General features: G+C 50.6%; 1 protein-coding gene across 1 annotated transcript in view; it reads right to left on the bottom strand.

Moving 5' to 3' along the window:
• The window catches only part of PIK3C2B (phosphatidylinositol-4-phosphate 3-kinase catalytic subunit type 2 beta), a 66,202-nt gene that overhangs the window by 41,869 nt on the left and 11,625 nt on the right, over positions 1-12,708 (bottom strand). Inside the window, exon 2 of the mRNA XM_019711443.3 lies at positions 333-1,349. Within this exon, the coding sequence (XP_019567002.3) occupies positions 333-1,262 (930 nt within the window). The 5' untranslated portion in view covers positions 1,263-1,349. The remainder of the gene's footprint in view (positions 1-332; positions 1,350-12,708) is intronic.

Genomic DNA, 12,708 nt, shown 5'->3' with positions numbered 1-12,708 from the left:
CAGCAATGAGTCCCATAACCCCAGTTCAGTCCTCACATCATGAAGTGAACACACACACTAGGAACTGGGATTCTAAAATACCTGCCCCCAGAAGACACACAAAATATTTACGGTGCACAAAACTCAGCCCTGGAAAGGAGTCATGTCTCTCAGGTGTCCCTTTTCCTCTCCCCCACCAGGACCCAGGGGCCCGATAGCAGAAGCAGAGGGGAACAGAGGACTAAAGGGATGAGTACATAGCAGATTTGGAACAACAAAGAAGAAAGAGGGACTATTCTGTTTCTGAGTGACATGACGAAAGGAGGACAGAAGAAACACAATAAGGTCCTCACCGAAGCAGCAGAAATCCGGTGGTTCTTGCCAGGTGTCCCATTTTTTCGGTTGGCATAGCGGGAGGTGTAGGTGCGGGGTGGCACCTGGGGAGGCATGGTCTTGCTCCTGGCCACAGGCTTTCCAGGAGCATCCTTCCCAAGACCCAGGGGCCCCCGGCCCTCCTTCCAGCCCCTGGTGGCATCCCGCAATATCTCTGCATCATAGGTTGACTTCAAGTTGAGCCGTGTAATTGCATCATTGATACCATCATAGTCCACAGACCCCAGTACGCGTCCCGTGCCCCCACCTCCCAGCTCCTCTTCTTCTAGGATCTGACACCCTAGCAATTTGCCTGGAGGCTGTTCGACCAATGAAAAAGTGTTAATGTCATTGGGCTGGGAGAGCTTAGAGGATGAAGAGGATCCCTTTCTGGGAGGCAGAGGAGGGGTGTCCCAGATAGAGACTCGGGGAGGCAGAGGAGGTGGGGACAGTTTCTTAGAAGAGTCATCTATGTCCCCTGGTCCTGGGGACAAAGAGAGGCCCCCATCTGAACCATCAAAAATATAGAGATAGTCTCTAGCCAGGGAGCCTCTGGGCCAGGGATCTGGGCCAGGCTGGGAACACTGGGAGGTAGAGTGGTCGAGCAGCCCTTCCTGTGGGGAGAGCGAGTTGTAATTGAGGGTAGGATCAGAGCCAGAAAGACCGCGGAGGAGCTTGAGGTCCTTCTGCCTTCCTGCCGGCTTGCTGTATGAATCCAGGACGGGCTCGTCCCAGCTGATGAGCGAGGGGTCTGTGTTCTGCTTGGTTCTGCTTTCCTCCTTGTCATGCCGAAGCCGGGAGAGAGCGTCATACTCCATCTGCAAGGCTTCGGCCATGGCCAGCTCCTTGCGGCTGATGCCCACGGACTCCAGGGACTTCCAGTGTTCCCCGCTGCCCTGAGTCGAAGACATGGTGAGGATGGCGGTGGAGGACACAAGGAAGTCTTCTACTTTCTGCCAATGTCAGGTCTGCAGGGCTGTGGCATGGTGTCTGGGCACCTGCAGGTGACAGGCAAAAATATCAATCATTCAGTCACAAAAAGAGAAGTATTAATAATCTGACTTTGGTGACATGATCTGGGCCACTGCCTGTTTCTTTTTTCTTTTTTTTTTTTTAAGCATGTTTTTCCAGGACCGATCAGCTCCAAGTCAAGTATCAAGCAGTTGTTTCAATCTAGTGGAGGGCACAGCTCAGTGGCGCATACAGGGATCCCTTGTTGTTAACAGCACCGTGCTCTAACCAACTGAACTAACCGGCTGCCCCTACCGCCTGTTTCTTGAGCGCCCACAACAGATAGAAAGAAACAGAAAGATGGAGGAAAAACAGATACCAAGAGAACTTTATTTATCTATTACAGCCATCCACCCTTCCACCCATCTAAACATGTCTCCACCTCTGGTCTCTAATTCCCATCCTGATCTCTTTCACACGTACCCCAAGAAAAGAAGGAGGTACTTGGCATCAGCCAAGAGGAGAAGACAGAAACCAGGTTCTTGAGTTTAGAGAGGACAGCTCCCCGATGCTACTGGTGGGGAATGTGAAATGGCACAACCATTTTGGAACACAGGCAGCTTCTTGAAAAGGTAAATAGCCACATACCACATGACTCAGCTATGTCCTGCTCCTAACCCAAGAAAATGAAAGCACATGTCCACACAAAGATTTGTACATGACTATTCATAGCAGCCTTACGTGTAATATCTAAAAACTGTAAATACCAATATATGGTGATTGAAAGAGAACTCACTCTGGGTGGTGAACACAATGTGATATATAGATGATATATTACACAATTGTACACCTGTAATCTATGTAACTTTACTAACAATTGTCACCCAATAAACTTCAATTAAAAAAAACTAAGTAACGCAAATGATCACCAACAGGTGAATGAATAAAAAAATGTGTTATGTCCACACAATTGAACACTGCTCAGTAACAAAAAGAAATGAATTATTGACATGACAACACAAATGAATCTTTAAATAACTGCTGAGGGGGCGGCCCAGTGGCCCAGGCGGTTGGAGCTCCGTGCTCCTAACTCTGAAGGCTGCTGGTTCGATTCCCACATGGGCCAGTGGGCTCTCAACCACAAGGTTGTCGGTTCAAGTCCCAACTCCTAGAGTCCCGCAAGGGATGGTGGGCTGTGCCCCCTGCAACTAGCAACAGCAACTGAACCTGGAGCTGAGCTGCGCCCTCCACAACTATGACTGAAAGGACAACTACTTGAAGCTGAACAGCAGCCTCCACAACTAAGACTGAAAGGACAACAACTTGACTTGGAAAAAAGTCCTGGAAGTACACACTGTGGGGGCAGAGCCCCAGAAAGTAGTTTCCAGGCTCTCGGCCTCACATAGACAGGTGCTGGCTCAGGTAGTAAATGGCCAACTGTGATTGCATGGCCGTCGGCTGTGGCTGGTTGGCCGTCAGCTGTGACCGGTGAGCCATTGGCCACTAGTATAACTGCTGTGGCTACGCTAGGAGAAGAGAGGAAGAATGGGGCTAGCAAGAAGATGGCGGCTGGGCTGGCAAGCGTGGATGGCGGTTTGCGGACAGTGTGAATCCAGCCACCAGCGAGAATATAGTGGTATGACTCCCCCATCTATGGCTCCGTGGGTGTTCCTTTTTGGCCTCACCATATCCTGCGTTCTTGTATGGGGAGCGGGAGCAGAGACCCCACAGGCCGCCCTGCACGACAAATGGCGCAGCGAGCAGGGTCTCCCGCACGACAAATGGCACAGCGAGCAGGGTACGGTGCCGGCCAAAGCTCTCCAAAGGATGGTGAAGCAGTTTGTGTGTATGAACACTCAGTCTCAGGAAGACCAGGAGGAGCAGCTGCCGGAGAGCTGGACCCCCGTGGAGGGGTGGGAGGACGTGGACGGTTCTCCCACCAGCACAGGAAAAGCCATGCAGCTGCTGCAGAGATGGAGCCCCATGGAGAGGTGGAAAGATGTGGACGGTTCCCCAACCAGCACAGGCCGGAGAAAGCGAAGGTCGTTGCAGCCCTGTGGGCCGGGAGGTTCCTGCTCGGGCAGCCCGGATGCAGGACTTATAGTCCCAGGAGGTAACGCTTGCTGAGTCCTCCGTGGGAGATGAGGGTGAGGTCAAGGTCGTCCCTCACCCCCAGGACAGCCCTGGCGAATGACTATGGACTATGGGGAATTGCCTTCCATCCCTAATTTAATGGACCACTTGACTGTTTGTTTGGGAACTGTTGTTAGTGGAACTGGGGGATATTTGCTTTTGTCTCTTGACTGGCCGCCATTGAGAATATGTAAGCACCTTGATTGTGAGTCGCTGTTGTTCCAGCAGGGTACCCTGAGAGGCCCAGAGAGAGTGGCAGTGCCCTGAGAGGCCTGGCTGTGTCCAGGAAGTCTGGCTGAGCCCTGAAGATACCCTGGCTGTGCCCAGGAAGTCGGGCTGTTCCCAGAGAGAGTGGCAGTGCCCTGAGAGCCCTGGCTGAGTCCAGGAAGTGTGGCTGTGCCCACAGAGAGTGGAAGTGCCCTGAGAAACCCTGTCTGGGTCCGGGAAGACAGGTGGTACCCTAAGAAGTCCAGGAAGTCTGGCCGTGCCCAGAAGCACTGGTGGTGCCCTGAGAAACCCTGGCTGTGTCTGGGAAGACAGGTGGTACCCTAAGAAGTCCAGGAAGTCTGGCCGTGCCCAGAAGCACTGGTGGTGCCCTGAGAAACCCTGGCTGGGTCCGGAAAGACAGGTGGTACCCTAAGAAGCCCAGGAAGTCTGGCTGTGCCCAGAAGTACTGGTGGTGCCCTGAGAAACCCTGGCTGTGTCCGGGAAGACAGGTGGTACCCTAAGAAGTCCAGGAAGTCTGGCCGTGCCCAGAAGCACTGGTGGTGCCCTGAGAAACCCTGGCTGTGCCCAGAGAGCCTGGCTGTGTCCAGGGTATTGCGTTCACCCCCAGGCTCCTCGCACAGGGCCCCTCGCGGAAGATGCTTGTCGCGTAGATTGTGAGGCGAGAGCCTGTAGGGGTGGAGTGTGGGGGCAGAGCCCCAGAAAGTAGTTTCCAGGCTCTCGGCCTCACATAGACAGGTGCTGGCTCAGGTAGTAGGTGGCCAACTGTGATTGCATGGCCGTCGGCTGTGGCTGGTTGGCCGTCAGCTGTGACCGGTGAGCCATTGGCCACTAGTATAACTGCTGTGGCTACGCTAGGAGAAGAGAGGAAGAATGGGGGCTAGCAAGAAGATGGCGGCTGGGCTGGCAAGCGTGGATGGCGGTTTGCGGACAGTGTGGATCCAGCCTCCAGGGAGAGTATAGTGCCGCCAGAGAGAATACAGTGGTATGACTCCCCCATCTATGGCTCCGTGGGTGTTCCTTTTTGGCCTCACCATATCCTGCATTCTTATGTGGGGAGCGGGAGCAGAGACCCTGCAGGCCTCCCCGCACAACAACACTGTTCCCCAATAAAGTCCTGTTCCCCTTCCCCAACAAAATCTTTAAAAAAATAATAAGTATGCTGAGTAAAAGAAGCCAAAAGAGGATGAGTATATAGGATTCCATTTATGAAAATTCTGGAAGATGAAAACTAATGTACAGTGATAAAAAAGCGGATCAGCGGTTTTCTGGGCAGGGGTAGGAAGAAGGAGGCATCATACAGGGGGCTTCGGGGCTGATGAATGTGCTCATTACCTAGACGGCAGCAACGGTCTCACAGGTACATACAAAAGCCAAGACATCAAACTGTACACTTTGGACATTTACAGTTGATTACACGTCACTTAAAGCTGTACTTTAAAGCTGTACAGTTGATTACACTAAGCTGTCACTATACCTCACTAAAGTTGTAAAGTATAATAGAGCTCTACGAAATAGACCTTACAATGACTCAGATTGTACAAGGATCCTCCCAGAACACACCAATATCAGCAATTAAATAAAGCTTGCCAACAGGTGAGACCCGGGTGCTTGATGAATTACAGCTGTGCCAAAATGCCGATCCCCCCCCCCCCCCCCCCGCTAGGCCATCAGGAAGCCAGGCAAAGGTCACGGGTGCCCAGAGCCTCTCCCAGGCCAGCTGCCTCTGGCTGCAAGCAGCCTCTTCATTCACTCCGGTGTTGGCATCCTTTTCTTTAGAAGCCATGACATGAAAAAAACACTGAACAAATGGTTGTAATGACAAGGGTATCCTGACTCAGTGCTTCCCAACCCTGACTGCACATTAGAAACACTAGGGGAACTTTTTAAAAGTATGGTCCTGATGCCCAGCTTCTCTGGAGAGATTCTGATTTAATTGGTCTGCGGTAGGGCAGTGGTGTTTTTAAAAACTCCCCCAGGAGATTCTAGTTTATAGCTGAAACAGAACCACCAGCCTATGCCTATAGAGTTAGTCCTCACCTGAAGTCATTGACAGGTTCTTGGAAACTGCCACTTTAAATGAAACAATGTTTAACAAGACCTATTTCACCAAAGGCTAATTGATACAAATAAGAGTTAAGTTCCTAGGGCATATTTCTGGTCACAGAAACATCACCAAACTTCAAAATAAAGACCCCAAACACTTCTAATATTAAACATTGAAATAAATGTGAGCTATCCATACATTTAAGAAAGAGGAATAAAAACAAGTGAGATAATTGTTTTCCGACCCGCTTATTCCAGTTCAGGGTCGTGGGTGCCCAGAGCCTCTCCAGAGAGCTAAGTGTGAAAGGTGGTACCCCACCCTGCACAGACACCCTTCCATCACAGGTGCAGTCACACACACCACATTCACTTAGACTCCAACCACCGAGACACGCTGAGTCACCCAATGTGCACAGCTTAGGAAGTGGGAGGAAACCAGAGTCCCCAGAGAAAACGCACACAGATGTGGGGAGAAGTGCAAATTCCACAGGCAGTGGCCCCGGCCGGAAATGTATTTTATTTTTTCATCAACGTTATAACAAAATGATGTTTATTTGAGGACCGGCTATACGTGTGTTTCAGATTAGCTTGGGGGAGGTGAGTGTGAAGTGGTCACCCCTGACCCTTAGTACCAACAGGTGAGAAGTTCACAATTTCATGAAATTATCAAAAAGTAACAAATATATGAAGCATGGTCTTCCTCCTGATTAGAAAGTTGAAAACAGCAATAGGAAAAAGGTTCAGATAGATTTTTGGTTGGCAAGTTCCATCAGATCCAAAATGAGTTAGAAGAAGGGTATCCCTTCACCCAAGGTGCTCCCCACTAGCCCAGGACCCCATTCATTGGTCAGGCACAAGCACAGAACCCTGAAGGGCCAGAGCTGGCTCAGTGGGTTTGAGGAAGTAGTTTCCCAAAGACCAACTAGCCCAAACCCAGCCTCAGGGCGCACGAAGCACTCTGCTGATTTCTCTGCCTGTTGAGTTTCTCTAACCCTTAACAGCTTCTTACAGATTATTTTTTATCTGCAGAAGGTAAGAGGCAGTGTCTTGCTATTTGAAATGCCCAGGAATGGGAGGGGCATACTCAGAATTTAGCTGCCCAGAGCTGGAAAACTGGTCCCAGAAAAAGGAGGTCTTAGTACCTTAAATAGCAGACACTAGATAAATGCTCAAAGTTGGACTGAGTTTAAGCCTTTCGATCCAGAGAACAACTGTGGACTTTCAGCCCTGAGCTGGGACAAGCAGAGTGGTAAGAGGTGCCTTAGCCACGCACCATTGTGAAGAGGAAAACTGAGGCCATTGGGAAGAATCTCAGCGTCCTGCCTCTGTCCCGCACTAACTTGTCCACACTTGCATTCAGCCTCTTTCTACCTCTTGGTCTCAGGGGAACCTGAACGACCCTCTGTGCTCTTGTCCCCATCCACTGGATCTCCGTCACAACGATTCTCCGCAAATTTTCCCTCTCCCCTTAACCTGGTCTCTCTTCAGCACATAAACTTGTTCAAGCTTTTTCTAGCAAAAGAAGGGCAAGGAAGAGAGCAAAGAAAGAGAGGAAAGGAAGGGAGGGAGGGAGGGAGGGAGGGAGGGAGAGGGAGAGAGAGAGAACCCTACACCCTAAGCACCTTCCCTTGACTTTTCATCCTCCAGCTAATACCCTGTTCTTCCTTCCCTGATCAGCCAGTTTCCCAATTCTCCCTTCCATTTACTCTTCCACTCAGTGTCACCTGGCTTCTGCCCCCTACGCTCCTGGAAAACTGCCCCAGCAACAATGCCCCGGCCTCCCAATTCTGTAGGTAATTCTGTCTGCTCGAACAAAGCTGTTGCGTTTGGCTCTGCAGACCATTCCCTTCTTCCTTAAACCCTCCACCCTGGCCTCCATGACACTTTTTCTTTGCTTGTTTGTTGTTCTACGTCCTTTGTTCTCCTCTTCCTCTGTCCACCCTGCAACACTGGTGTTGGCTCAGGAGTCCATTCTCAGCCTACCGTTCACGACACCCTCTGCTCGGGCAACCTCCTTTGTTCCATCTTCATACCACTCACATGTTAATTCCAAATGTGTAGCTCCCCTCAGGTTATATGTCCTCCTGTATCTCAAACCCCCAGCGTCCCAAACTGAACTATCACCTTCATTCCTCCCCAGACTTTCTCCTGTAGTCGTCCTGGATTCCTCCTTCCTTTCACCCCAGATGCAGTCACTGAGGCCTTTCTAGTAATTCCCAAATCTAGTCCTTCCTTCGATCCCAACTGCAGCGGTCCTAATTAAACCCTTATCTTCTCTCACCTGGGCTATTACAATGGCCTCTAACAGTTCTTCCTCCTACAAATTAATCTTCCCTCTTTAAGGCTTTCTCCGCAGAGCAGCCAGAGGGCTCTTTCTAAAATATAAATCTGATGATCTCACTCCAGATTAAACCCCTTCAAAGGCTACTTAATTCCTTTCCAAGGCCTTTATCACACCCACGTCTCCCTCTCATCTCCAACCATTCATTACCATGTATTTGATGCCTCTGTGATTTTGTTCCTTCTCCTGGGCATGTCCTTCCCAACAATCTTTGCCAGTGCGACTCCAACTCAACCTTGTAAGACTTTGCCCAGACACCATGTTCATCAGAAAGCTTTCCTCTGAACTCCCAGGTTGAAGGAAGGGCCCATTCTTTATGCTCCCAATAGCAACCTGTACCTACGTCAAACATAGCCTCAAAATATTTTATTCAAAATTAAATGTGTATGGATCTGTCACCTGCATTAAGCTCCTCTAGTTCCAAATTCACCTCATTTTCACTGACAAAAAATGTACTTGAACTGGAATATATAAGGGCAGAGTTTTCTGGGGGTGAGAATGTTTAGACATGGAGATGGGTGATCAGAAAGCAGGTGGTGTCCATCCTTGGGGTCCTTCAAGCACAGGACTGGGTATCAACTAGGTCAGGTTTGGCATCTGTAAAAGCAGGGGGGTGGATGAACAAGACCACCAAATGAAGTGTCTGCCTGCTCTGGGAGTCTTTGATTCTGACCTATTAAATCCCTTCAAGCAAATTCCTCAGAGGACTCCAAGGTCAAACCCCAGCATAGCCCCTCCTGAGCCCCAGGAGGGAAGAGGAGAAAAGCCCAGGGGAGATCCAGCAGGCCCAGCTCCTGAGGCTCTTCCCAGACTAGAATTCAGAGTAAAGCTGAGCTACTCTTCTCTAATAGAGATAGAGTGGAGGCAGGGCAGACCCTCTTTTCCTGCAACAAAACCACCGTCCCCCCGGCTCCCGGCTAGGACACCACAAGACTGTCTGTCAGCCACGCAGGGAAGGAGACCCAGCCTGCTGCCTGAGCTCACGCCTGGGGCCACGCTGGCAGCTGCTTCTTCCGCAGTCTCCATACTCAGTTCACTCTGATGCTGAGGGATCCCTGGTGAGGACGCAGGACAGGCAGCATCCCCCCAGGACCAGGAGAGCCACCACTAAAGTGAAGTGTACAGAGCCAGGCACAGGGAAAATCAGAAAGGGAAAAAGGAAAGGCAGGAGTAACCAGTCCTAACAACCTAGAGCTAGTGAGAACTCAAGGCCAAATTTCATTTTCCGGGAGGAGGGACAAAGTATTTCAGGAATCAGCATCTCATGTTTCCTGCCTCCCCCTTCCCTAGTTCAGTTCCCTCTCTGCCAGACTCTGCTGGGCTGACAAATTAGAAAGTGCTCTGTTCCCTTAGTCCTCAAGGGCTACTAGGGATTCTGTAAGAAAGCAAATATCCTTGTAGGTCCCAAGAAAGAGGTGGGGTGGGTGAGAGCCGGGGTCTCTGCTACTCTGCAGCCCATCCAGGAAGAGATGGCTGGGGCCAGTGCCACTGTCGCAAACCCCAGGGAGCACCCACACGTGTTCTGTGTGAATGACACCCCTGACCACAACAAAGAAAATCACATGAATGGCACCCTTGGAGTTGTGCAACTTGGTGGCCCTGGCTGTGTTCTCTAGTGTCCATCTCAGAGCAGATGGAAATCACCGGAAACGTCATATTGACCAGTTTCCTTTCATCGCCTGCATACACCATTTAACATTTCCCCACATTTGCACATTCTTTTCATTTAACCATTTGAAAGTAAGATGCAAACATTTCACCTCTAAACACTTCTGCCTGAATTAGTTAAGAACTAGGACATGGGGCCGGCCCGGTGGCCCAGGTGTTTGGAGCACCGTGCTCCTAATGCCAAGGTTGCCGGTTCGATTCCCACATGGGCCAGTGAGCTGCACCCTCTACAGCTAAGACTGTGAACAACGGCTCTTCCTGGAGCTGGGCTGCGGCGAGTAGCCGGGGTTGGCGTGAGCTGCTGCTGGCTGCTGTGTGCTTCCACGGCCTACTGTGTGCTGCCATGAGCGGCCGGTGGCCAGCGTGAGCAGCCGGCAGCTGGCGAGAGCTGCCCTGAGCTGCTGTGAGCGGCTGATCAACGACTGGCGACCGACTGCCTCAGTCAGGGGGAGTGCCAGGCTCAGGCTCATAATACCAGCATGGACCAGGGAGCTGTGTCCTACACAACTAGACTGAGAAACAACGGCTTGAACCGGAGTGGGGGTGGGGAGGTAGAAGAAAGGGGAAAACAAAAAGAATTAGGATACTCTCCTATATAAACACAATGCCACCCACAAAATTTAACATTGACACAATAACATTGTTTAATATATAGTCCACATTCAAATGTTCTCAATTGTCTGTCATCTGGGAAGTTTTTCGAACATATAAATTCCTGGCCCCTCTCTGATTCAGTAGGGTGAGTCCCTAGACTCTGAATGTTTCTAAGGCCCTCAGGAGATTCAAATGTGCAGCCGGATTTGACCCACAAACTAGGGTTTCAGAAGAAACTGTGGACGGGGACCCCAAAAGCACCAGGCAGCCAGCTGGTAGAGGAAGAGGACATGCTTAAGGCCGAGCAGGTCACTGCCAGGGCCTAAGCAGCACCAGGCACCAAACTCAATCCACACAGCTGCCAACAGGTGGCTGAAGGCCTGCAGGGGAAGAAATGGGGTCAGGGCCGAGCCACACAATGGTTCAGAGTCAAAGGGTGGAGAGAAAGAAGCGGGCACTCCCTCCAGTGAGCTGGCTCTGCCTAGTCCCCGTGCCAGAGAGGGAGGGCCTCGGGGCCAGCACTGATCCCAGCGGGGGAAGAGAGTGGACAGGGCTTCCTGCTGTCTTGCTAGAGGGTACTGTATCAGAGCTGCTCTGCTGGGGACAGCCTAATGGGTCTGTGTCATCTTCTCCCCATATCCTGAGCCACAGAACTGTATCCCAATGGGTGCTGAGTAACAGCTACCGCCAGGCATCATGCTAGACTTAGAAGTATTCAGATGACCGAGGCATGATTCCAGAGAGCTCACGTCCTAGCAAAGGTGAGAGACATATCCATAAATAATTCAATCCCTTTCTTGGGGCACAAAGCAGGGAAGATGTCTTGGCCCATCTTCACTGGGCAGGGAAAATGGACAGCTTTCAAAGTGGTGAAAAATAGAGGGTTTCAAGCCCCCAGCCTCAGCCATCGCACCTTTTAGTTATTTTTACTAACAGAAGACGACTCAGTTATAGGACTGCCCTAGGGAAACACCTCCCCTCAGAACAGAGTGGGGCAAGGGGTTGGAGGCCATAAGGACTTAATCCCTTTGGCTTCCAGAGTTTTCTCTTCAGAGAGGACCCCTGCCCCTATCCATCCCCCCAGATCCACATTTACCCATACCCAAAATCCCCCTGACTTTGCAGCCACGATCCCACGCCCCACACCTCAGTCTACATATCTGCTGCCCCACTTCACCTCTCCCTCCCACAGCCCCAGCTCTAACAGGAAAGGTCAGCATGTGCTATGCCAGGAATCCGTTTCTTCCACCAGGAAGGTATATCCAGAAGGTCAGGGAGGCCATCTCCCTGCCTCAAATAGATGTGCGTGGTCCCTGCCTCTGCATTGAAAACCTACACATTATACAGCTCTGCAAGCTTCTGTGATGTCAGGCCCATCACTGAGTCATACACACTAACAAAGTCTTTCTATTATCTGACTTATGTCCCTCTATGTGGCTCTCACTTAGTTCCAAATGTGGGGAGACAGATGTAACTGCCTGTGTTTTCTTCCTACTCATATAGCCCCTCCCTAGTGTCCTCTTAGCCAAGGTAAAGCAGCCCCACACAGTTCAGTCTTTCCTACTGGAACTTACTTTCCATCTCTCTCTTCCCTGGGCCTATCCTGGACTTTCCACTAATTTGAAGCCAAAGTAGATACAAGAGTTAGTAGAGGGCTCTCTGGCTCCTAGGAGAGAAGAAGGACGTGGAGGCTGTGTGACATGGTTAGATCGAGTTGAGTTTGCATTGAGAGGCCTGAAGTCCCCAGTCCTGGCTCAGAAACCATTTGTGTAGTTGGTTCTGGTCACACCCACACACACAGAATCCCTGGAAATCACAGCTCCCACCACACACCCTGCAGATTCAGGATCTGAGTATGAAAAAAATCAGGGGTGGAAGCGGCGAGGCAGCTTGTGGCTCCTCTCAAAACTTTCCTTCCTAGAGCTGGCAATTTAGACGGCACGGACCAGGAGTTGGCAACCAGCTCACTGGAACCTTTCGTGAAGAGGAAAGAAAGGTCTTGGCAGTGTGTGGATCTCCAAACCAGGAATCATCCCATGAGCCAGAGCAGCCACATCTCCTCTCTGTCTGGTCCACGCTTCCCGCTTTCTCCCCCCTCCTGGCCTCAGCCACTGCAGCCCCAAGAAGCAGCCCTTCTAGTTCAGATTGGCCTGGATCCTCCAAAGAACATAGTGGGTAGGAATGTAAATTGGTGTGGCCAATATAGAAAACAGTACGGAAGTTCCTCAAAAAATTAAGAATAGAACTACCTTATGACCCAGCAATTCCTTTTCTGGGTATTTATCTGAAGAAATCCAAAACATTGATTCGAAAAGATATATGTACCCCTATGTTCACTGCAGTGCTATTCATAATAACCAAGACATGGAAACAACCTGTGTCCATCAACAGATGAATAA

This window comes from Rhinolophus sinicus, chromosome 11 (genome assembly GCF_057876585.1).
Source record: "Rhinolophus sinicus isolate RSI-liver-muscle chromosome 11, RSI-T2T, whole genome shotgun sequence".
In the NCBI taxonomy this organism is placed as follows: domain Eukaryota; kingdom Metazoa; phylum Chordata; class Mammalia; order Chiroptera; family Rhinolophidae; genus Rhinolophus; species Rhinolophus sinicus.
The sequence above is the reverse complement of the archived record's forward strand: the minus strand, read 5'-3'. Positions and strand labels throughout refer to the sequence as shown.